We start from the raw sequence: 26,053 nt of genomic DNA, 5'->3' as shown, positions 1-26,053 counted from the left end.
GGAGGGCGCAGCCTCCTTTTATCCTCATTCCCGGATGTATGTTGCCCTCTTCCTTTCCCCACTGGCCGAGGTACTAGTAGGGTACAGCATTCCCAAACCACTTGCCACGTATTCCCCCCTTGAACCTACTGATTTTACCCCAAAATTCAGAAGTTCATGCTTCTGCAGACCCTTGTCTGTTTCAGGAGCCAAGCTGTCTGGGCTCTGCAACAAACCTGCGGGCCAAAGTTAGTAGAGACATTAAAAACCCATTTCAAAGATGTTAATGACCATAGCTTCCCCCAAATTATTTGTAAAGACATTAGCTTTCCTCTCAAGACTGAATTCTGTATTCCATGAAATTATGTAACACTGCAGATAAGCAGTAACATTGTAAATATTGTCTTACAAGCTGGAACTCATTACTCAGTGAGCAATGTTGAACATCCAGGACTTAGATAAATAACAAAAAATGAGGGTACATAACACTCAACAACTGAGCATTTTGCATCTTGACGATGAGACAATTCTTTCCAAGTAAAGTGTAAATGGAAATAGCTGGTCAGTCGATCTATCTTTAGAGTAATTATTGGCAAGTTACAGCCAAAATCATGACATGTTTTTTTGCATGAAAATATGCATTTAATTTCTAGGTACCTCAGTTTTATAGTGTTTTATGTCACAGCAACCAGGTTAACTTGGACGCTAAAACGAAATATCAATTCAGGTGGCATCTCAGTAAATATATGCAAGCTCAAGGAGACATTTACTATTGATATTCGGTTTAATGACGTTCTTCCCTCTGCCCGTCACTCCCAGGCGATGCTGAGATTTCAGCGAAAAGGCTGATAGCAACCAGCAGCTTTCCCAGCCCGGCTCCTCATGGCTTCCCTAGCGTACACGCCGGCCCGCTACGCTTTCGGGAGGGTTTGGAACCCCTCAGGGGGTGCGAAGCTGCAGGGAAGCAGTACTTGGGTGGGCAGGGCCAGCAGGTCCCGGGGACCGGCACGGAAGAACTCCCGGGAGTGCCGGCCGGGAAACAGCGCTTCCCGCCACTTCCTCCCGCGCGCCCGCCTTCCGCCGGGGCCGCTCCCGGTTGGCTGCCGGGCGGCCCAACCCGGGCCTGCGTGGAACGGCCCACCGGCGGCAAGGGGTGGAAATTAGCAGCGCGCTAGAGCCTCAGTGGGCCTTTTCCGAGGCCGGGCTCAGCGCCTCCCCCCTGAGCAGAATGGTTCGCTTCCGTCACGTGGGGCCGGCGGCGGCGCAGTGCCGGCGCGCGCCTCACGTGCTGCGGGCGGTCATGGCCGCGCTGCTGAGCTCCGCCGGGCGCCTCCGGGCGCTGCGCCCGCGCCTCCCGCCGCTGCTCCCGCCGCTCCTCCGCCCGCCCGCAGCCCCCGCCCCACCGGCCGGCCCCGCCGGGTGAGTCTCCGCTCCGCCGCGCTGCCTGTAGGGCTGGTGGGGCCGGCTGAGGCTGCGTTCCGCACGCCCAAGGGCGCTGCCGGCCATGCCGCCGGGCCCTGCGGCGCCGCCCGCCGTGGCTGCCCCGCGGGCTCCGAGGCAGCGCTCGCCCCAGGCCGGCCCGGCGGCCTCACCGCGTGTGCGCGGCCTCGGGGTGAGGGCAGGGCAAAGGCCGCGCGGGAGCCCCGCTGCCCTCAGGCCGGGCGGCCTGGGCTGCCCGCGCTTTCCGCCGCGCTGGGCTCAGAGCGGAGCCCTGACCTCCGGGGGACACGGCTGTGGGGGGACACGCCGTGTGGAGGGGGTGTCGAGGAAGAGGGGAAGACTAAAGGAGATAAGCAGTGATGGAGCGGAGTTACTGTCCCTTGAGGCGTTCAAGGAACGACTGAACGTGGCACTTGGTGTTCTGGTAATAGCTGACAAGGTGGCGATCGGTCACAGGTCGGACTTGGTGATCTTGGAGGTTTTTTGCAACCTAAATGGGTCGGTGATTCTGTGACTGACTTTGGGTACCTGCACAGTTGGAATCTGGGCTTCCTCTTCGTGCTCTCAGACTCTGCTGTGTTTCCTGTGAGGAGGCACGGCGAAATTTCTTTGCCATGGTTTTCTCTTCCTTCTGTCATGCAGGTAGGGTGGAAAACTCAGCCTGTCCTACCCACCTGTGTGCATCCCTGCTGCGGTTTTGACAACACTTACATGTGGTTGGTGCCCTGCAGGAAGCTTAGAGACACAAACCTTCATTAACACAGCTTCAGACACAGATTTATGAGTTGATACAGGGGCTTAGTGCTACCCAAGTTGTTCTGTCTGTTATGTCGTATTATATTTCTGGTGCTTTTTTTCTTACACCAAATTGTACTTAATTTCAGGTATAAATTTGGTCATATGTGGGATAGTTCGGTGATCATGCTGAAAACTCTTTTGAAATTTTGTGTACATTCCTCTTGTCCAGTAATTTCACTCCTAAGATAAGTTTTCACTTAAAATCTCTCTGTCGCACTGTTGTGTGTTTAGGCATCCTAGTGCATGATGATCTAGAGTCAAAGTGTGAAGCAAAGGTAATACTGAAAACTGAAATTTCATGTATTAAGGATATGAGCTAAATTAATTTTTTTTACCTTAAGTAATTTTTGTTTTTTTTTTTTTGGTTTTTTTTTTTTTGGTTTTTTTTTTTTTGGTTTTTTTTTTTTTGGTTTTTTTTTTTTTTAATTAAGCCTTAATTTCTGGAACTGGACCTCCTTTGAAGAACTAGACTGGCATATGGATAACATTTGGGCTTACTGTACTGGCTGTTCAGGTCTCAAGATTATTTTGAGAATGAAATGCAGTCTGTTTGGAATAGTAGGAAAAGACACACTCGGTTTTAAGATTGAATAAATAAACAGGAATAATCTAGCATTTTGCAAGATAATTGTGTAAATAACTGTGTTTCCATGTGCTTGGTTTAGCACTGAACATAATAAAGTCAGTCAGAGGCAAGTCTGACTACCATTACAATAAAGGTTACAGAAAAGTTGCAAATCTGTGAACTTCTTTAGAGACGTGAAAGAGCAAGCAAAACATTCAAGCCAAGGTTTTATCAAAGCATCATGATTGTTTTGATTTTTAATCTAAGCTTCTTCAAAAAATGAGTTAGGATAGTAGATGCATGTTCTATTGGTTGAGAAGCATTTCATAGCAAGTCAGATTTAACACAAATTTATTCTTTCACTTGACCACCTCTGCTATGAAATGTGAAATAACTTGAGCTACATGTCATCACTCTCCTGCCATGCAATTTCATTGGAGATAAACTTCAGCAGACCAGTACAACAAACTTCAGATCTACAAGAGCAGACTTCAGCAGTCGGCTAATTGATGTGGTACAAATGGTTTACTGGAGCTTATAAAAGCTTCACTGGGGAAAAAATGCCTGAATTTGCTGTTAGTATCTGACTGTCAAGAATGGTATAACAAACCTCTCCACTGACAAGTGTTTGGAGCAGATTTTTGAGTTAACATCAGGATATTTTTGGGGGATTTTATTCTGCATACTATAGGTGATGATATTATGGTTTGATGTTACAGCTTTCTGTGTTGGGAAAGTCAGTGCTTAGAAATAGGGTCTTGGTTCTATTCTGTCTGGCTCTAAATCAGGGAAGGAGAACAGTTAGGCTTCTAAAGCATATAGATCATTGAAGTACAGCTGAAGAGGAAAATCAAGGAGAATCGATAGAATAACAAAATGAAATCAAGCTAGCAAACCTGCTCCAGTGTGGGCTCTTCTCTCTAAAGGCACACAGGTCCTGCCAGGACCCTGCTCCTTCACGAGCTTGTCTCTGTTCTCAAAACTGAACTCGGCATAAATCCAAAAGACAGACCCATACTTGCTACTTGGAAGAAAATTAACTCTAACTCAGGCAAAAGCAGCACGGAAGGTGCTTGTAAGAACTCTTGCCTTTTGATCCATTGTGCTGTGTTTCAAGTATGTTGGTAAGATAGGAGAGTGAATATCCTTTTAAAAAAGGTTTCACACTCTGGGAATGGATTTGATTATGTCATAAATTAAATACCCAAATTCTTGGCTTAGTGAACGGTACATTTTAATTTTTTAATTTTTTTTAGATTAGCTGCAAACAAGTTCTTTTTGGCTATTCACTATCACACTCAGCAATCCATTACCAATGGACAGAATTGTAGGACTGAATGCTTAATTACATTAGCAAAATGATAGAAGGAAGTCTTCAAATGCAGAGGAGGCATAGAGTAGACTTGCTTTTCATAATACTTTGTTGTAATAAAGTTGCATAAGCTGTGCTGTTGTAGTTAAGTGTTTTAATGATGGATATAAAATGCCTAGATGCTTCCCAAGAAATCACAGAATCTTAGAGATGTTAAGGTTGGAAAAGATTTCTAAGATTATCAAGTCCAACAGGTGACTGACACTGGCAACTTCACCACTAAGCCATGTCCCCAAGCACCTCACCTACCTGTCTTTGGAACACTCAGGGAAGGTGACTGACAGTTCCCTGGGCAGCCTGTTCCAGTGCTTGACACCCTTTTCAGTGATAAGTTTTTAACTAAGATCCTAAGTGTAGTACAAAGCAAAGGTTTTCTCTTTTACTTCTTGGTGAATCACTTAAGGAATTTGTTAGCTATACTCCAAGAAACACAAAGTTTGTCTGTCTACACAGAAAGACATGAATTTTTCTCTCTGGTAAGATCTTGCTGTATCTCATTGAAATAACTATATGGTGACCTGAACGTTGTGGCCTTTTTGTATAGCTGATCATGGCTAACAGCACAAATACTGTTTTAACAGTCATGTAACTCATGCTGGGATCTCAGGTGGTAATTTTAGTGTTGTATTTACTGAATTTAGTGTTAGATCTAGAGTGCTTTTATGTACACTAAGGAATTCTAACTCACTTAAGTTTGCCATTATTCTGCTTCAATGATGACTTTATTTGGAGAACTATTTCATGCAGTTTATGCCTATTTAGTTTAGAAAGAACAAAATATTCAGTACTTTCTGTAGAACAAGCACAGCAACTACCTTATTGTGGCTCTATTGATAAAGGAAGGCAAATGTCTAATGTTTATAATGAAACAGGTAGTTATCTTTATATGTTTATACAAATATATAAACAATATATGAACAGATATATCGCTGAATATATAAATATAATTTTTTTTAAATGTTTGTAATTGATCAAGTTTTACAGAAAGTAACCTTTCTGCTGCTGCAAGGGGAAACATGAACATCACCTGCTTTTTGGGTTTTGGGAAAGATGGGACTTCTTTTACTCAGGCTGGTATGTAAGATACGTTCCTATCGGAAATTAAAGGCACTGCCTTAAGTCTGCTCTAGCAGTGTAAAAGAAATAAGTATGTGGATACAGCACTGGGATTCCTACTTAAACCCTTGTAAAGAAAAGAATTTCACTGGTTGACTTGATATAAATTTCTCCATGCACACTTCATCTCTGCATCAGTTTTCTGTGAGTTTATCTTCAGCTGCTTTCCCAGTGTTGTATCTAAACTGGAGGTGGAGTTACCACTTGTTTTGGGATTACAAATGCACAGGTAACCTTTCCTGTGTAGGTGAGGGCTGCAGTTGTAGAGACAAAGCCGAAAATGGTGTAAAGGCTCCAATATCTGAAGGCTACTTCTAATCTTGTGATTGTGGCAGTTGTAGCGAGATCATTTCATAGGGCTCAGTATATCCTTTTGAGCTTCTCCCAGTTCTGAAGTGTAGTAGAGAGAAATGACATATTTTGGGGAAGAACCAGATTGCTCATTCCAACAGATCTGAAATTTACTGTGCAGCTCTATGTTTTTGCAAGTGTTTTGCATAGAGAGAATCTTAAAATGGCATTTGAAGGTAATAGATGAAAGTAAATACTTGGCACTCATTGCAGCTCTTAGGGAAGTATGTTTTGTTGTGTAGCATAGCATTTTAAGTCTGAAAAAGTGAATTAAAATAATTGAGAAAATATGATTACATCATAAAACTGTGTAATCAAACACCTAGTACTGAGGCAGGATCAGGAATATCAAGGTTTTTTTTATTTATTTTTTTTTTCCCCCTTCCTAACCTTACTTTAGAAGCTTCCAAATGAGAAAGCTTGATTGAAGTATCCTGTTCAACTATTTTGTTACAATTGATATCAACCATTAGTATTGGTTGTGTGATTCCTGATGGATTAGGTTCAGTTGCTCCTGTGTTTTGGAGCTGAGAATTTGAAGTCTTTTTGCTGTGAGACGTTTTGTGCTCAGCAGTGCCTCATTTTCAGTATTCTCTGGGCTGCGCTGCTTAGCCAATTGTGCCCCATCTTAAATTTCTGCATTTGTGTTTTGTCCAAAACATACCACTTCTTGTGTTCTGTATTGAAACTATTGCACATGGATTGTGCCAGTTGTTTCCTAGCTGGATCAGGAGATAACTTCACTTAGACTCCCCCACAATATTCCCAGTTCTGCAATGAACCGTATTTTAATTTTGTGTACGTATTTAAAATTTTCTTTACACAACTACTGCACCCATACTAGAAGTACATTGTGTCTCCTTGTTTTGCTTATGAGCAGGTTGTCAGTAAAGTGGTGTCAAAAGCCTGTACGTCAGTCCGTATTTTTTTGTTAGACTTCTGTTTTTCCCACAACTTCCATGGATTTTTCAGAGTAAATCCAAAGGACTGGAGTTTGAGTAAGATCCAGTAATCTGCCTTCAATATATCTTAATATTTTCAGGAATTATTTGATTCATTCTTCCATTTTCTCACCTACGCCCCCATCTCCTTGATAAAATTAGAAATTGTAGTTAAAATTTCCAGATGGTTGCAGTTAACATTTCTTGAAAGCCCAACAGTGTATGAGCTGTCATTTTTTCCTGTGAAGAGGTAATTTCTAAAATCATCTTTATTAAATTTAGCAACTTTTCTTGCTGCCTTTTTAGGTCACTTCCTGACAGAAATGGTTAACATGGCCTTCTTGATTTTTATCCTTGCTTTTTTTTCTATTTGTCTTAATTGTGTGTTGTTTTTCAACTTCTGAAAATTCAAGATTCCTGATGCATGGATAACTGCCTCGTTTTGTTAGTGTCTTTTTGTGTTTCATAGGGAGGTTGTCTACTGTTCTCCTGCCGTTTGCCTGAAATCAAACCTAATGCTGTGGCCCTAAATTTTTTATGTTTGTATCTTTTTTTTGGAAGCTGACTTTCTGATCTGCTCAATCTTTCATCTTAAAAAATAGTGAGCTCTTTTTTGGTATTTTTGGGTTTTTGTGTTTGTTTTTTTGTTTGTTTAAATTTTGAATTCTTAGTTGATTTGTAGTGCTACATACCAGATTCAAAACAGTGGATGCTGCAGCTTGATCCAGCTTTTGAAGCCACAGTTATTTTTAACAAATTCTTATTATGGGATTGGCTTAACATTACACAGCACGTTAGTGCTAAAGGTGTAATTCATTCAAATGCTGAAGGCCTACATGTGGTGAGGTACACCTGAGTCTTACACCAAACATTTCAGATTGATGATGATAATTTAAGTGGATGCCAGTGAAACTTTGAGTTCCTCAGGTTGTTTTATCATCTCATACTGTTTTGTTTTTAATTTTGAGACCTGTCTGTCTCAAAATTAAACTCGGACTCCCATATTGCTATTCCTTAAAATGTCTTTAATCAGCATAAAGTAACAGAAGCAGCAGTACCTTATTAGATAATATTGGGGGGGGTGTAAATAGAAATGCTCAATTCTGCTCACCTTTCAGAAGGTGAAGTTACTCTATAAAAATAACATTTTCATATAAGTGTGTAGTGTTTTTCAGTGTGAAACTGTAGCAATTGATATTTTATAAATAGCGTAGTGCTAAATGCTAAGCAGGAGGGTTTAGTAGCAAATGAAACCTAAGAGTCTCGTGCTGTTAACCAGCTTATGTTGAGCATGCACATACTGTTTTTATCTTTACACTTCATCTGATGGTGCTGTGCAAGTGCTTTAAAATATTTGTGACTTCGGACAGGTGGAGACTGTTACAAAGATGGTTTTCTTAAAACGGTGCAGGACTTAAGAACTTAGATACCAGTTGTGTGTATGTATAATGTATACCAGTGCTGTATGTCATAAGATACTGTTCAATAATTTGAAAAGTATTCTAAAACAGTAGCAGGTTTTTACAGGGAAAAGCATTTCAATTCTAGTCTGAAGCACAAGAGTTGTCTGCTTGTCCTTTGATTGTTAATGGAAGTTAAAGTATAAATTTCTGTGTTACAAATACAACCCTGTGTTGCTACAGCTTCCAGAGCATTTTTCTAACCTTTCTGGAAGTATTCTGAAGAGCTTTCAAGTAGCTCTTTTAATGGGTATGTAAGAGTGAATGATGCAATTTTCGTTTTTAATTTATATCTTAAAAAAATAATAACTTGCAATAATTACAGTTTCATTCTTCTAGGTATCCACTGGCTAGCTCAAAGTTGAGTATTGCTATTTATGTGTTATAAGGAGTTATTTAAGTTCTAGGCATCTCACTTGTTTGATAAATCCTGGAGGATAAAGTTTGTTAAATCCTAGGATACTAAACATCAAAGTTTATTATCTTACTGTTATTCTTATCTTGTGCTACTGGATTTTATGCTAATTAGTCTAATGACTTCTGTTTTCCAAAAGTACCCTGTGTCTGGTTATAGGAGGCAATAGAAGAAGAGGAAAAGGAGGGAAAGAACTGGGGAAAATGACACCCTTGGGAATACTTTTAGTGAGACGTGACATTACTAGTAGCAACAAAAAAGTTCGTTGTTAATCTGGCAAGGTGCTTAACAAGAAAAGTAGTGTTTCAGAGCTTTTTTCCTTTTTTGTTTGTTTGTTTCTATTTCTAGTTTCTCTGACTTTAGGTACTTTATCATTTTCTTTTTATTCCTGATTAATTCTGGTGGGTTGTGACATCATGAGCTGTTTCCACTCGAACCTGATGGAACAGTAATTTTACTTTTTTGTAGAAGTGGATAAATTGGTATTGTGCTCGGTTAGTGAGTGAAATAAACTCACAGAGGGATCTGAATAAAATGAGAGCTAGCCCAAAAGAATTGGTGAGAAATTGCATCGATCAGGAAATGGAACTGAGACTGGGGGAGGGGATCTGTCCTTTATTATCAGTCTTTCTTCCCTTCTTCAGTTTTTCCTAATACTTTCCCTAGTGAAATACCATGCAGATAGTTAGCTGGGCTCTGGAATATTCTTCAAGAGGAAACTTTAGAAGATAGGGCAATGTAAAAGTTGTATTCTTGAAAAAGTTAATGCCAAATAATAGTGATGTTCTTCGTTATTGAAGGATTTTTAAAAAATCAAATATCTGTTAAACTGTTGTCATGGCTCCATTAGGAAAGAGATTCTGCTTCAGGCTGCTTCTAGAATTTATGACCTGCTGAGTCACCAAATCAAGATTTCAAACAGCAAGAAACAAGTTGGTCTTTTGGGCTACTTTCTGCTCACAAGAGGCAACCAGATGGTAAACCACCAGTCTGTATTTTGTACCCCAGTGAGGATTTCTCTGCCATTTAGCAGCTTGCTGCCGGTGCTTCTGAAACATGGAATTGCCACCAGCAAGCTTTTCTCCTCCACTGGACTTGTCTCCTTGGGTCTTAAACTATGACTGTTGGGTGAGAAACCAGCCAGCAGATAGACCTGTGAAAAAGCTTCAGGCGCAGGAAATTGTTTTGTAGAGAATGTCAGCACTCCTGGCTTTTAGGCTGCCATTTCACAAAATGTGGAGGCATTTCTCTATAGTATTGACTCACCTTGTAACAGCGGGGAGTACAAACTTGAGGGTTTGGGGTTTTTTTTAAACTAGTCTAGAAAGCTTGCAAAAATTTAGCTGAAGAGTTGTCTGAAGAGCCAGAAATGATGGAGGTCAATTTCAGAAGTTGCTGAATCTTGCTTTTGCCACCCAGAAAATAGCACCTTTTTTTTGTATAGTATTCTGGAGGAGAATCATCTGGTTTATTTTATGCAGTTGTAAGCACAGTTGAGAACAGGCTTCCTGAAATGCTTGTGTGTAATGATAATTTCACCTGCACAGGCTGTTGATCACCTTGGTGTGGCGTGTATTCAATCTTTTTAATTCTTATGTATATTAAGTTGTTCTTAAAAAAAAAAAAAAAAAAAAAAAAAAAAAAAGGCAAGCTTTATTTTATTGCTTTGCTGGAAATAAGAACACTTTCTCTTTACAGTCCTTGTTGTCATATTTTATTTTGAGAAGATAAATGTTTAAACAAATCTGCTGTTGATGTCTGGTTTACATGGCAGAATGGGTGGATGCTTCATGCTGGTTGTTGTCAATTCTGTAAAATGTGGAATAATCCTGTTGGTGTTCAAACCATTGTTTCTAACACACTGACCTCTTCTTTAGTTCTTGTGCATTTTAATTGATGAGGAAGGTATGATTTGCTACCTTGATTTACTGTGTTCTGGAAGATCTGTCTGTGACTGTTCTTGAGATTTTTCAAAACCTTTTGAGAGCTTTAGTGAGTAGCTGTAATGGCACAATAGACTTCTATAGCACTTGGATTACTTAAAAGTTTTATTTTTCTGGGAATATTATTTGAACCATTTAATTTGTGAGGTGAAACTAACTGAAAATTTCACAGAAACATATCACTGTGAGAAAATGTATGACTGACTTCTTAAGTAGAAAGACACCGAAACGAATCACTTGTATTTGTTTGTTTATTTTAAAATGGAATGTTTTTGACACTGTTCATCAGCAAGCAGTGCGTTATCTTTTTGCCATTATGGGAGTAGTCTGGATCCAAAATGACTCACAGAAATGTAATCTTTATTTTTTTGTTTGTTTCTCTTCAAGCAGAAACATTACGAGCCAAATAAGGTTCCTTACACTTGCACCTCAAGAGGAAGGAAGTGTTAAAGAAGAACCGGTTTCAGAAGTTCGAACCAGACGGTCCTGGCAGTTTGACTGGGCATTAAATAAAGTGGATAACTCTGTCAGAAAAACTGGCCGCATCCCTAAAACTCTTCTACTGAAAATCTTCCAGGAAATAAGCAAAGCAGGTAAGTTGCTTCTAACTAAAACAAAATTAAGCTAAATTTCAGGCTGCTGTTTAACCAAGGAATTGAGTGTTCTGATCTGTATGTTGTGTTTGAGTGTTGTTTCATCTGCTGTATGTGTTGATGGACAGGCTTTAAATACTTTAGAGATATTATTTTGCTTTGAATGCTTATGTTACCTTATTCAAGTTTGGGTTTTTTTGTCTTATAAAGGTGTACTTTTAATGCATGTTGTATTTCCGTGCTTATTGTCAATTTTTAATCTGGTAATGCATTTTCCTTATGTGACTGTATTTTGCTCTCTGAGCAAGGATCAGATGTGTCTCCTTTGCAGTGTATATTTTTGAAGTGTCTGTAGTGAACCATGCTGCCCTTAAGATGTTATTTGTTTTAAAATGGAATTGCAACAGGGAAATGTGGAAGTGATCCACAAGTTTCCACATTCCCAGGTTTTTTTTTTTTTTTTTTGTAATATAAGAAAACCAAATAGCTGAGGCATTGTCCATTCTGATAGATTCAATACCTCTTTGGCTAAAATACGCAGACTACGTTAGTATTTTGCAGACCAGCTGCAACAATTGGTGAGGTTTGGTCCCTGTTAGGATGAGTCAGTGCAGGTATTTAGAGAATATACTTGCTATATTCTTTATACTACTGCCAATATTTATCAATGGCACTGTGTATTGTTTTGCTTAAGTTTTAAACTTTGCTGTGTGTTGCTCTGGACTGTAATGGCTTGTCTAGCTGGCACTGTGCTTTTAAAAGTTTAGCATTTTGTTTAAAGGCTGAACCTGCAATTCATGCTCTTTCTGTTGAATGTAGTTTTTTCTTTTTTGCTTGGGACATCCTTTCTGGTTCTGACTGCTTTGTTGTTTTTTTCCATGTAAACCTCTAATTTGCGAATGTTGGTTGGCAAGAATTTTGTGTCTTTAAACATTTCAGCAAGTAGTTCTTTATGAATCTTGACTAATTCCACAGTTTCTAAGTCATACTAACAAAAAAAAATCTTAATTGCTTATAGGGTATTCCTTTGGCTTTGGAATTGTATTTAAAAATAAAAGCATTGAACCTCACAAATTTAGCTATGATGCTATTAAAGTAAATGGCAAATATTACCATATGAAAAATTTAGTCCTTGTTAAATTAATAATGAAAGGAGTTTAGCAAAAGTGTGGAAAGTTAGTGTTGATTTCTGCCAGTTTGCATTATTTTTCCATTACTAATTGCAACACAAAAAACACCTGAAAAAGGTGTTTGCAGTAGATCTTGTGCATCTCTCCATGCTCACACTGCCAAAAGTTTTTGATTTTCCTTTTCCTTTCAAGGTACTATGAAACTGAAGATGTGTTGGCATTTTCATTGCATGAAGTAATTATGGGCAGGGATTTACAAGCTGGTCAGTTATGAATTGGTGATCATACTGAACAGCATGCTGCTTTCTAAAGAAACTCATTTTTATTTGAAATTGCTGGATTTGTATGTAAAGATGGGGTAGAAAAAATAATTGTCTTCAGCTGATTGGCTCATCTGTGATAGATTCTGCAGTTCTGCCTTTGCCTCTGGAGTCGTAGTGAAGTGCAAGAAAGAGATGAGTTTATAGTTAACTTTTTGTCATTCTGTTACTAGTACAGAAGTCAGAAAAGGCAGATAATCTTACAGTGTCCTTCACTGTTCTTTAGGTGTAAATTTTCTCATTTGTTATATATTAAGCACAGGCAGAACTGGAAATGGAAGTTTACATGTGGAAATGTCTCTGACTAGCAGTTGTGGAATTATATTGAATTGGTATGAAGTATTTTGACTTTTTAGAAACTTACCAGAAAGTTACATTCCTGTTATCAGGAAATTATCTCAGGATCTTGAGTTGGGAAGTTGCAAGTATTAGATAACCTAAGTTTAGGAATTTTGTGTTGTCTTCTAACATTTTTCACTCAGCTGAACTCATTATGGCATGTCTGATCATGAATCTTTTTGGGGTAGTGCACAGTAGTGCCATTGTTTAATCATTTGGGTATCCTGTTCATTTAAAATCTTTAAAGTCTTGGAGAAAATTCTGTTTTATAGAAAATGTTTAAATATTTCAGTAGATCAGACTCAAATCATCTTTCTAATATTGAATACATAGTAATTTATGAAGAAATTTGTGGTTTTGTTCCATTTGCAGGGTGTCCAGGGAGTAACCATACCTTGCTTTTGTTACAAAGTTGTGGTGCTGTCTTACCAGAGGTATTGTCACCTGAAAGAACAGAACTGGCCCATATGATATGGGACAAGATGAAAGAACTTGGTATGTTGTGTCTGTTACTCCTTCTTCAAAGAGCAGCTCTGTGCTTTATTTGCTCTCTTTGTAGTGAGAGACAATGTATCTTAATGGTGTTTAAATGTTAGGTTATAACAGGTTGTACTTACTACCGAATGAACAGTGGATTTTATTATTCAGGTGAGAGACCTGTTTCTAATTCTGGGGGTTATAGTGACATCTAGGGGTGTTAATCTAAAATTCTAAAATCGAAAGATTTTTTTTAAGATGCTTAAATTGGACTTTTGCTTGGTTTTTATTATTGTGTTTACTTTTCTGTTAGATGCTACCTATATATCTGGTGGGCCAAGTATTCCTAGTGCTACCAGATATTTTATCAGATGATGTTTTTATTGTGAGTCATTTATGTAGAGATAATGCATAAGTGAATGTTTTTTGATAGTAACATTCCTGAATCTGTACAATAAATACATCTGTAGAGGCTGTAGAACAGCATGCACATGAGCATTGCTGATACTGTGCTCATTATGCTTTAGCCTTTTATAAACACAAGAGCTGTTAAATAAATGTCTGATACTTCAAAGGTTAATAAAAGGAAGCTGTCTCCTAAGTTCATACAGAATAAAACTGACATGAAATTAATTACCTGAGAAAGCTATGAAACTATGTTGAATTTAGGGAATCTACATTGACTGTGGTTGAAATATTTCCTTAGGTGCTGTGTATGATACGAGCCATTACAATGCTTTGCTTAAAGTATATCTTCAGAATGAGCACAAGTTTTCTCCAACAGAATTCTTGGCCAGAATGGAGGAAGCTAATGTGCAGCCCAATCGAGTAGGTATTTTTTAAAGGATCTTCATTCTTAATAGTAGGCTCCATTTATTGAATGGAAATAATTAACTTCCCCATTTTGTTTTCTGTAGGTTACATACCAAAGATTGATTGCTGCTTATTGCAATGAGGGTGACATTGAAGGAGCAAGGTATTCTTTTGCATTTATGTTTAAAGGGATTTCCACAAAATGTGTTTCTCATATTCCCTACCACTGATGTTAAAACTGATTTCTGTGTAATTCATAGAAATTTAGCAAAGCAAAGAAGGATTTTATATAAGTATATTTTAACCGAGCAATGAAGAGCAATTTCCTGGAGACTGCCAAAATCTACACAAACAAAATAAAAATAAGTGATAGACCAATGTGTTCAAATCAAGTTGTATTCACATTGCTCAGAAAATAACTTGTTTTTGTCATTTCTAGAGCCGTCATGAAAAAGTGTGAGGTTATGAAGGCTTCTGCCTTTGTAAGAAAATGGCTACTGGGAAAGGCATTTGAGAATAATGTGGGCTAAGGAGCAAATAGTTATAATTCTGGTTGTTGTTACACAGGGCTTGCTGGGTATCTCTGACAATTTTAGCAAGGTTAAGCTGTAACAGTGTGATTCAGAGGCATGAGAAATAAGTAAAAGGAAGATGAAAATAAAAAAACCAGCTCCACCTTAGTGTTTGCATATTCCAAATTTTTTTTTCAGTAAGATTCTTGGATTTATGAAGAGCAAAGATCTCCCTATCACTGAGGCAGTATTCAGTAGTCTTGTGAAAGGACATGCAAGATCAGGGTAATGTTAAATACCTTTTATTCCTTTTGTTTACTGTTAGCTTTACTAAAATATAATGTGATACTGTACAGAAAAAAATTACATGCTGCAGAATATTGTGATGGTTTTGAATAATAATGTGTAGAAGACTGTCTTTACATTTATGAAGCAAAAAAGCTATTTAACAAAGGAAATAGGTTTTTTTCTTGTGTCTGAAAATCTTGTATTTCAAGATAAATTACTGTACTTTTGTAGTGTTTGAGAAGAAATTTGCTGCACTTAGTTCTGAACTTTATAATCTGTTGAAGTTGAAAGAGTATTCTAAGTAATACAATTATTAAAAAGATTTGCAGTTTCACCTTTCATTATTTGCTTAGTTAAAACAAGTTTCTCTAAGCTTGTTGCAGTCTTTGTTTCCAATTGTAATTAATTTAGTGAGAAGTCGTAATAAACATCATTATGATTAAATCTACTGAGGGTCTTGCTTTGAATTCTTTCAGAGATATGAAAAGTGCAGAAAACATCCTTTCAGTGATGAGGATGGCTGGTGTTGAACCAGGTCCAGACACCTATTTATCACTGCTGAATGTGTATGCTGAAAAGGGCGATGCTGATAGCATCAAAAAGGTATTGCCAATTTGAATTTAAATACAACTTGTTTGATCTTTTATTCAGTATAACTTTTGAATGCTTTCTGTCTGGGCAGGAGGAATAAGAAAGAATTTTATAATTGGTTTCCTCCTACTTGGAAGTAATTAACAATTTTTTTTATTGCAGTTGAGTAGCTGGTTAACTGAGAGCGATGTCACAATTTCTGAAAAATATTTGTGTTTTGATAGTGGTGTTTCACTCTAGGAAGATAGATTTGTCAGTGAACGATTCAATAATTAAGGAGTTTTTTTGAAGATAGTGCATGTGGGATATCTATGTATTTATTTATGAAAATAAAAAATAAACCTTGCTTATTCTGTTCCCATTGAGCAATCCTTTGATATTGAAATCACAGGATCTTTCCAGTAAAAATGATTTTTTTTTCTCGAGAATTAATACAAACAACTTAGCTATTTGTAAGGTGAGGCTTCCTTACAGCCCTTTGTGTAGCTGATTTTTTTCAAGTATTCTCTCTTATCTTTTTTTTAAATCAAAGAAATACTCTTGAAGCAATGAGAAAAGAAAATTGGTTTGATCTTAAGTTATATCAGGCATTTAATCAGATGTAGAGGACCAAATCAAGGAAGGGGCTATTGGAAACATAATTTTCTTCTATGACTTGAACAAATACTCATCAACCTACATTCTTCCAAACAGTGACAAAATGTTTGATTAGTCCTTCTTCCCTTTACAAAGTAATTTCTTTTGAAAGTCATCTCACAATGACAATACCTCTAGTGTTTTCATATATTATTAGATATTAGAAAGAAACTATGTTATATTCCTTTTAGGTGTCCATTTTTCTTTTGACAGTCTAAAGGTGTTTGAGTCTTTTTTAATACTTCTTGCGTATTTTTTCTCTCTACTGTGTTCCATTATCTAAATCTGTGGATTTTAAAAAAGAAAAAAAACCCAGGTTTTTATGTTTGTTTTGTTTTGATTTAAGAAGTATTCTGTTTTGAGTCACTTTGGAGTTGATTCAAGTTAAATTCATTTTGGGTTTACAGACTCTAGAGCAGGTTGAGAAGACTGAAGGGTACCTTATGGACAGGATTTTGATGCAGGTGATTTTTAGCCTTGCCAAGGCTGGATATCCGCAGCACATCGAGGATATTAAAGGACGCATAAGATTTGAAAGGGAGTTAATTCCAGGTATGTCCTTGGTTCCCACAGCAGAGTGGACAGAGAACACTGTTTTCCTCTTTTTCTTGTTTTGTTTTGTTTTCGTTTGTTTTTGTTGTTGCTTTTTTTCCTTCTTTTTCCAAAAATAGGTAATTTTGTGGTTTTGTCTTGAATACTGAGGGAAAGGAATATTTTTGCCACTAGTTTGTGGATTAATTTGTGTGTTTGTGGGTTTAGATTGTACTTTATAAAATCTAAATATGAAGCAGCTTTAATAATTTGCATACCAAAATTAATCTATCATTTTTTTAAAAATTTCTAAAATGCATTAAGCTTTTATAAGAAAGCAGCAAGTGTGGAGTCCTTTTCTTCAAACATTGCTGCTAAGATTCCTGTTGTGAGAGCTCTTCAAGACTACCATGAAAAAGGGATACGAAATACAGTTTTTTATTACCTACCTTTAAAGTCGCTTCTGAATCCCAGTATGTTTAATCTGATTGATAACTGTTAATTATACTTCATGCTTTTTTTTTTTTTTTTTTTTTTTTAATGTGTCTAGAAATGAGTTTCTTTTTCCTTTATCCTCCTGTCATGCTGCAGTGGTGATACTTCTTTAATTTTTGGCCTAGTCTTTGGAGACAAGTGAATTTCATTGATAAATATAAGTAATTCTGGAAAAGGTAGTCTCAGATTTGGATTGTGAATCTTGTTTAAAACTATGTTAATGGTACTTGTAAAACATTTTCTTTTCTAGTTTTCACTAATTTTAGTAGATTAAGGTGGAAAAGTTGTGTGCACTTTATTAATATATTAATATTGTTGTTCTCTGTTTTTCAATTGCTAGATGTTATGAACCTGTGTTTAACTCTGATAACTCATGGCTTTGAAGATATCAGCTTCAGCATCTTGAAGTCTTTAAGTCATTTATCACGTGAAGATATGGACCAAGGTAGCTTCTTCTTGCAACATTGTGTAAATAGAGATCTGGTAAGCGGAATAGTAGTACTTATTTTCTTAATCTAATAACAACAACAGTATATTTAGTTTTAGCAGCTGTGAAGATTGAAAATGGTGAGTTGTTGCACGGTTCTTCAAGAGCAAAAGAAGCATTTTATTATTTTGTATCAACTTGTATAGTAAGTTGAAATTCACAAAGGAATCCTGTTTGGCTTATTTAATATCAATTTTCTAAACATTAGAAGAATCTGACATTGTTAAGAGTTTGAGAAATGGATAAATACCTTAAATTAATTTTTGAAATTGTTTGCAGCCTATAAACAAGCTGAAGCAGTTCTGTAAGGAGTTAAAAGAAGAAAAGATGCACTCGGCACCGTTACCATTTATCTTGCGTTGTGCTCTGGAGGCCAACAAATCAGGTACTCTGCTTTTTTAGTTATTTTACTTATGCTCATTTAGAGTACTTAGTCACTGTTTAATTATTTGGTGAATGTTTTCAGCCTTGGCCATTGCTGTGATGAAGATGATGAAGGAGGAAGGCTTGCCACTCAGACCTCACTATTGCTGGCCACTGCTAGTTGCATACCAGAAAGAGAATAATCTTAAAGGTGAGTTGTGTGAAAAATACTCCTGTGACATTATTGCATACCTAGTGCACAAATACTACTGTCATGAGATTCATCAGAAATTTAACAAAGCCCTTGCTGTATGTCCTCATTTCAAACAATTTTTCCTTCAGAAAGACTTTTTTAAAACCTCCTTTCTTGCTTGATTGTGTTACAGTTCTACAAATTTCAAGTCTCACTCGACATAGAAAGATGTGAGAGAGTGTTTAGTTATCTTTTTAACTCTTCACATTCTTTCTGCCTTCCAGCATACTTTATGCAGCTCATTACTATTTACAGTGTGCTCTTGAAGAAACTGCAAATCCAAGTGAAGAATTTAAAAGTAAGGTTATGTTATTATAGCTCTCTTGGACTGCAAATCCAATCCTTTATTCAAGCCAGCTTCTTACTATTTGTCTGATGAACCAAACGTGAGTTTTGTTAGAATCATAAAAACTGCAGGAGAACTTACATTGCTGAATGTGTGAGCCTGACCTGACAGCATACTGATTGAAGGACAAAAATGCTCAATCTTTGGGATTCTTAAGTAGGTTTAAGCATTTAGCATACTTTCCCCTGTTACACATGGGGATGTCTGCAGGATATGAATAAGAATTGAAAAAATATTAAATTTTAGAGTACAGTATCTAATTCTTTGGTTTGCGTTATTGGTAATTCAGAAAGAATGGTATTGTAAAAAGATGCTTTTAACAGAAGTACTTCCCCCTTGGGGAAACAAAAAACTGTCTTTTTCATCTTATCTCACAGTATAATGTGCTTTAGAATGAGATGCAGAGTTGTTAGTGTGACACTGGGTGACAAACAAAATGCACAAACAAAAAAAAAGTGCTTTTAGCAGACTCTTCCATATCGCAATTTTATCTTAAATATACAGTCACATTCCAGTTTGGAAGAAATGCTGAAACAAGTATTCCCTAATTGTTTCTGGCTATAAAAATGTCTCAAGTCTTTTTCAAAAAGCCTTTATGAAAACAATATTCAGTTTTTATTAACTCCTTAGGCTCTGTTCCTGCTAGACTACTGCCCAAGTTTATCTTCTCCCAGGTTTTGAAATCCTTGAAAGTTCTGTGATATTTTAAAAGTCTGGCATTCTATGATATTTTAAAAGTCTGATATTTTAGTTGGGTCCTTTGTGCCTTACTTGAAACACAGTGTTGCCAAAAATAAGTAAATGGTAATCAGCACCATACTTCTCTGTGTGGATGCTGCCTACTGAAAAAAGCTGCTTTCTTTTACTTCATGAAAAATTTCACTTCACTGACACAATTCTGATATGTTGGAAGTATTTTTAGATTTAGACTTGGCTCCCAAAATTAAAGCAATATTTCAGTGTCAAGAGAAACTTAGGTTTTTATACTTCTTTTGGTCTTTGCCATGATCGGAGGTTGCCTTAATCTCCCTGCTGTAGAAATCAGCTGTGCTTTGGCAACTGCTGGAGGTCATGTAAGCAAATTGAGAAGAGAACTGATGAAGGATCCCTCAGTTCCGGCATTTTTAGCCATTTTCCTTAGAGCCTTTGTTTTTCTCTCTGCAAAGGCATTGACTACACATAATTCTGTATGGCTGTAAGATAATGCTGTGAATTTGCAAACTCAGTTTTGTAGCCTAGTACTCACTATCCAAGTTGATATTGTCAAGTGCTGTACATGCCTACAGAAGTCAGCGATTTTTTCAATATATTAGGTAAGAAGATCCCTGCTCAGTTGCTTCTGTAGTGAAGAGCCAGTGTAACCATTCTTCATGAATAGTGAAACAAGTTGTCTTCTTCCCTTGTGCAAGCTTGCATTCAATTTTTTCTGAGTTATTAATAAAAAAGATGAATAAATTAGTTCCACTATCTAAAAATACAACCAGTACACTTGAAGAAAGGTAAATAGGGAGAAAAAAGCTCATCCACACTGAAATTGGTTTCATAGAAATAATAGAGCAAACAGTCATGCTGCAGTGAGAGTCTAACAGTGACAGCAGGTAGTAAATGAATAGAATGGTGCTTTCTAGGAGCAAAAAATAATATGAACAGGAGTATAGACACAGTATCATGTCTCATACCAAAAAATAAGGTAATTAATTTCTCAACAAAGTAGTAATGCCCAGCCTAACGTGTGCAGTTTTGTGTCTTGCTGTAGGCTGGTAATGGAAGAGAACTTTGAGGAAAAACTATTAAAAATGTGATAGGATGTAGACTGGACTAAGTAATTAGAATAAACAGTATGAAAGCAACAAGTTATCTGGAACTGCAGTGTACAAATATCTGAATCAGTACAAATAGTGTGGCCCAAACAATTAAATAACAAATAGCAGTGTTTAATTACATGTTTCTCTACTGTTTATTATAGCAAAATCTGACACTGGATATTAAAGAAAATTCTGTAATTTCTGTATTACAGAATTGTGTTTGAAAGAAAAGTAGCAGTAAAGTGGTGGCTAGAAAGTCTGAAACTAAATTAGTCCATTTTTAAATACACCTTATCCACTCTGAAAAAGCAAACAGTTCTTTTCAGTCATTTTACACAGGCAAATAATTTCAGGTGGGGCATTGCCTTTATGTGCATCTGTTACATTAGTTGATAAATACTTGTTTCTTTAGTATTTATTAGGCTTTTAGGAGTGAAAAGTGCTTGCAGGGTTTAAAAGATCAATATGCAGTGCATTTAAAAATGTTACTGGCACGAGAGTCGTTTTGTATCAGATTATGCACTAAAATCTGGAGGGCCTAGTGTAAATAAGCAGAAATGTTCAATTTAGGCTTATTCCTGAATATTTTATAGCTTCCCTTTGCATTTGAATGATCATGCTATTTTTAAAAACACTTTTTACAAGTGTGCATTTTGCTTTTGGGTTCTACTGTTATTGAACTATTGTATAAACTGTTGTTACGTGCAAAACCCATGGTTACTGAATGGTAATTCAGTTTTTACTTTGGAAAATATGAGTCTAGGTCCAGAAGGGAATAAGGGGAGTGATTTCACAAAGTTACTGCTTGAAATCTTCTGGGGAAGAACGTTCTGAGTGGATCTGAAACTACCAGCACAGCAAAAATATGTTAAATGCTATACTTTCCTGAATGTGACTTTACTTTTTGAACTGAAGTTTTGGTTTTTTGTTTCCTCAGAAAACTGCTTAAAGCCAAATTTATCTTCCCTTGCTCATGTAGAGCCATACATAGCTGCCTTAGAAATACCTTCTGTTCTCATGGGACTGCTTTAGGGAGTAGGGATGACTTAACTGTGAGAACTTTAGGAGATGAATGATAGACTGAAATGCAAGCCTCAGTTTGCAGTTTTTGAAAAGCTGCTCAACCGCATAAATATTATGACCACCTCATAGTTAATCTCTTATATTTGTTCTTCAATATACTGATTTGAGGTTGGAATCTGTTCTGTTGTGGTGTTTGAGTGCTGTTTCCAGTATTGACAAAAAGGAGTTGTTTGGCTTTGTTTTGTTTTCTATTTCTGTCTTCTTTCTACCCAATTATTTCATTTTGTATACTCAGCTCCTGTGTACTTACATATGTCAGCCTAAAACCTCAAAAAGCCTGTTCTTGATCAAGTCAGGAGACGACCAAAAGACTTCACTGGGGGTTTTAGTCATGCCCAGTCTTCTGGATCAGTGGTCTCCAGAGTGGGGTGTGCAGGGCAATCCATTGGGTTGTGAGTGGACTGTTAGCAAATAAATGTTTTATTGTTTCATCATTTTTGGCTCTCTATTTTCATGTACGTTTGATAATGCCCACAATACATGTGAGTGTATTCTATACATATGAATAATTTCTAAATCAATACACATGTATATTTGGGGGGGTGTTCTCAAAAAAGTTTGTGAGACCAGTGTTCCGCATGAACAAGACTGCACTTCTGTGCCTTTCATTTTTAGTTGTTTTTTGGTTGAGAGGAAGTCAGTGTGCTTTCCAGTATGCACAGCAAAGAATTTATAAAAGTCCATGTACATAATCCTCAAATCTTTCTAACTGAAATGGAAATGCTTCATTGCTTAGTATTGTGGAAGATGTTTATTTGACTATAAAGTAGTTCTGCTTTTGGTGAGGTAGAAAATGTATGCAAAACTGTAGGACTCTGTGTTGGTTTCATTAATCTCCTGTCCCCCCAAAAACTGTACGTCAGGCACCTTAAAAAAAAATGCTGCTGCACATATTTTCATTTTGTGATTACTTTGGCTATGCAATTACTTTGGTGCAGTATGGTTGTGGTATCTGCATCTTGCTGTTGTGCTGGTGTTCTGTTTCTCACACCTGACTTTTCCTGCTCAGGAAATGTGCCCTGCTCTGTCTCCTAGGGAGTGGGGATGCTTAAGAAGCCTCTGCATACACACTTGAGCTCAAAACTCCTGAGTGCACCACACCTTATTCACTACGGGATCTAGTTCTTGGTCTTCAAACCACTTTTTAGTGTTACAGTTATTTTTGAAAAGGTTGCAGCATGGGAGGACTTAATGTATATTCTAGGATGTTGAAAACATGAAATAGAAACCAGCTGTCAACATTTGAAAGGTATGAAGAAAGACTTTGTGTAATTAATTCTTTATTCATATTTTTTCAGATTCTGGTCCAAAATCAGAGTTTTGTTTAAGGCAAACTCGAACAGATGATGCGACTTTAATCTAGTGTGACTTGCCTGCATGTATTTTCAAGTGCTCAAAGGGAATTCACATTTGATTATTTGCACCATAGTGCACTGCATAAAATATTCATGGAAGTGTCACTTTTCCATAGGTGGCACTCCAGGGCAAAGACAGGGACTTTGGACATTTTTAAAGTAATAAGTATGAAATGCAAGTTGAAAAAAACATATGCTGTTTGGTACTGGTGTCCTGCAGCAACTGACAAATCATTTTTAGACCAGCAAAAAATTATTATACCTGTATTGATTTTGACAGGAGTTCAGAGTTTGGTAGCTAAGGTTACGGTAAGAAGTTTCTGCAAGTCAGAAGAGTGTAAGCAATTAAAAAGAATGACATATACTCTACACTCTAGTTGCTGGACTATTAATATTGGTGTCTGGTGTCTTCAAATGTGACTCTACAGAAGTGATACAGAGTCTAGTTGTGTGACATGATGTGAACCCTGTAAAAGTTACAATGTAGCTTCACTGGGCTTGGGAGAGTCCTTTTTCTGAATTTCCTGTTTGCAGCTGATGTGTTGTAAACCAATTTGATTACAAACATATTACTACTTTTAAACAAGTCCAGAGAAAATTCCTGAATACTAACACTAATCAGAGTTGGATACTGGAAACAAAACTAAGAATGTATGATGTGTTGAAGAATGTGTTTGTATCTTGAGATTATGTAGTTTATATCAAATTTCAGATTTGTTTTCTATTCCCAATAATATGGACATTTTGATACATAGCTCTATAAGATCTTCTGCAAACATGAGTAACTCATATATTTTGCTGTGTAAGAAAATAACTTTGTATAATAGCAATTTCCAAACCTAACTTTTATGGTTTTTATAAAACAGAATATGAAGTTTTGTGAATCTATTTTAAATTTCACAGTCAAGAATTCTATTAATACCTAAAATAGAAATGCAGGATTTTTCAAGGTAATTCCAAAGAGGGAAATTGAGCCTTTTTTTGTAAAGCAATGTTTATTTTTACATGTTGATTCTCAAGTTTTCCTTTTTCTGAATGCTTAGCCTTATTAATTTTGCCTTGATAGGTATCTTTGAGGTCCTCAAAGTGATGCACAAATTGGGGGTGGACCTTGATGCAGAAACATATACAGACTATGTTTTTAAAAACTTCGCTGATATTGAAACTGCCCATGCCCAGCTGAAGGTGAGTTTACATGCAAAATATGTGAAAATGGCTATTACATGGCTTCTTATATTATGTTCTCTGTGAGGGCTTTAGATCCCAGTAATGATCCAAACATGAACCTGGTGTGATGAAGCCTGTTCAGTATATTTAGAATATTTTTCAAACAGTTGTTGCACTGATGGTTTGTTTATCATGTCTTCCTCCTGCTGCTTTACTTTTTCTTCTTCAGAGCTAACCAAAGTATTTTGCTCCAGACCTAGTAGCTTTTTGTTTCCTGAACTGGAAAAGCAAATGAATGAGTAGTGTCCTTTTTTTTTTACTGGGGACTGGAAGTACTACAGTTATTTCTGGTGAATAGGTTTTTTTATTCACTAAAGAATTGAGAATTGGGGGCCAAATATGTGTCCCTGTCTTTCTGCCTTTCATGACTTTGTCTTTTGCAGTTTATTTCAATGCCAAAAAAATTTTGGTCAGTAGCAACTCATTTGGCTGCCATATAGACTTCTGTAGAGCACCTTCTATGTTCTCAACAGTTACCTTTGGGAAGGAAGTGTTTAAAAATATGAAGTATCAGAAGGTCTTCTCTGTGTAATGTTTCATGGTTGATTCCTTTTTCTCTAGGAAAATGGCTGCCTGTTTGAAAGTGTTGGGCTCTATGTAGCAGAAATAAGAAGTGAAGCACTTCAGGGGAGGCTGGACAAAGTTATTTCTATACGTGAGTATTTTTCATGTTGCTTGTTACTGTGTACTTGGTGATAGTTTGGATTGGTTATAGGCTGAAGGATTTACTTGTATTAATATGTGAGGTTTCAACATATGTGGGGAACTTGAGCAAACTGCTTATCATGTAAGGTCTTCTATGATGACTTGTCAGATTGAAACTACCAGTTCTGAACCAGAAATAATAGTTTATTTCTTTGGTATTGAACCTGGCCATAAGACTTGTGTACAAGTTATTTGCAAATAGCACCTTTACTGTGGTTGTGACAGGAGTGTGACAATCTTGTGCTTAGAGAGCTTAAGCCATGAGTTTGTTTTTCACAAGGCCTGTGAGATGGTTGGTGCTGGGATTACTTTTGTTCGCAAGCATCAATGAGTGTAGAAAGCGAGGAACGATACAGCTCTGAAGTACTACAGAGTTACTCATAAAAGAACCAGCTTTAAAGATCTGATGGTCACTGACATTAACCTGAGGGTGTTCTGCTGATCTTTTGGTCATGGAAGTTGTGTATAAATGTGATTGGTTAATTAGGCATTGAATTGTAGCATGTTTAAGAGTTTTCTCCAAAGACTGTTCTGATGCTCAGTGCTTGCAGATGTTAATTTGTGTCATTGACTGAATGTACAGGAATTTGCTTGGTTAAGTAAGAATTTGCTTGGTTAAGTAAGAATATGATTCTCTTCAAAATTTAAATAAATAGTTTTTACATTCCTAGTATACTGATGTATTAATAAAATACCTAAACTTGGGCTAAATCTGATACAGAAAAATCTCTTTGTAAACAATTAGTCCAAGTCTCAGGGAAAAGCTTAAGCAGTTGCTTGCTGCCGTTGTCATTAACTGTTTTATTTAACAAATACAGAAATAAGTAGTCTATATACCGTGACTATGGGAAGCTGTTGTGTTGCAGATGAGGAAGTTGAGTGGTTACTAATCAGTGATTTGATTTTTGTATTGGAGAGTTATCAATTAGTGAATTCTCGAAATTTACCTTATGTTTTGCCAGTATTTTGTTTGGTTTTATTACAAAAAAAACCCCAAAAAGCATGAACCCAACCATTGACCCATAAAATTTAAGTACCTAAAAAGAAACTTCAAAATTTTTTTAAAGGAGGACTGTTTATTAATAACAATGCAATCTCTTCTGGAATGTGAAATAGTTTGGGGGATTTTTTCCTCCATGAAAATGTAGACCCCTCATTTCATTCTGGTGAACTGAAAAAGGCTGGCTTTAATGTGTTTTAAGACATAAATACATGTATGCCTGGTATATAGTAAATGTATATATCAAAAGTATGACACAAGCACATACAGCAAGTTGAATTCTGTCTTACTGTCAGAAAATTAGTATCACTTAGTGTATTATTT

At 36.8% G+C, this 26,053-nt stretch overlaps 1 protein-coding gene across 2 annotated transcripts in view; it reads left to right on the top strand.

Moving 5' to 3' along the window:
• Window positions 1-1,259: 1,259 nt before the first annotated feature.
• The window catches only part of LRPPRC (leucine rich pentatricopeptide repeat containing), an 84,653-nt gene continuing 59,859 nt past the window's right edge, over window positions 1,260-26,053 (top strand). Inside the window, exons 1-13 of one of the 2 annotated variants that reach the window (XM_041413596.1) lie at window positions 1,260-1,398; window positions 10,771-10,973; window positions 13,135-13,257; window positions 13,946-14,067; window positions 14,157-14,215; window positions 14,763-14,849; window positions 15,329-15,455; window positions 16,487-16,631; window positions 17,446-17,588; window positions 17,872-17,977; window positions 18,059-18,166; window positions 23,864-23,982; window positions 24,586-24,679. In XM_041413596.1, coding sequence (XP_041269530.1) covers window positions 1,280-1,398; window positions 10,771-10,973; window positions 13,135-13,257; window positions 13,946-14,067; window positions 14,157-14,215; window positions 14,763-14,849; window positions 15,329-15,455; window positions 16,487-16,631; window positions 17,446-17,588; window positions 17,872-17,977; window positions 18,059-18,166; window positions 23,864-23,982; window positions 24,586-24,679 — 1,555 coding nt within the window. In that variant the 5' untranslated portion in view covers window positions 1,260-1,279. Of the gene's footprint in view, window positions 1,399-10,767; window positions 10,974-13,134; window positions 13,258-13,945; window positions 14,068-14,156; window positions 14,216-14,762; window positions 14,850-15,328; window positions 15,456-16,486; window positions 16,632-17,445; window positions 17,589-17,871; window positions 17,978-18,058; window positions 18,167-23,863; window positions 23,983-24,585; window positions 24,680-26,053 lie in introns of both variants that reach the window. The other variant, XM_041413595.1, reaches the window with a different exon arrangement.

The sequence above is a fragment of the Onychostruthus taczanowskii genome, unplaced genomic scaffold (assembly GCF_017590055.1).
Source record: "Onychostruthus taczanowskii isolate IOZ18803 unplaced genomic scaffold, ASM1759005v1 scaffold42, whole genome shotgun sequence".
Classification (NCBI taxonomy): Eukaryota; Metazoa; Chordata; class Aves; order Passeriformes; family Passeridae; genus Onychostruthus; species Onychostruthus taczanowskii.
This window is presented reverse-complemented; position numbering and strand designations above follow the sequence as displayed.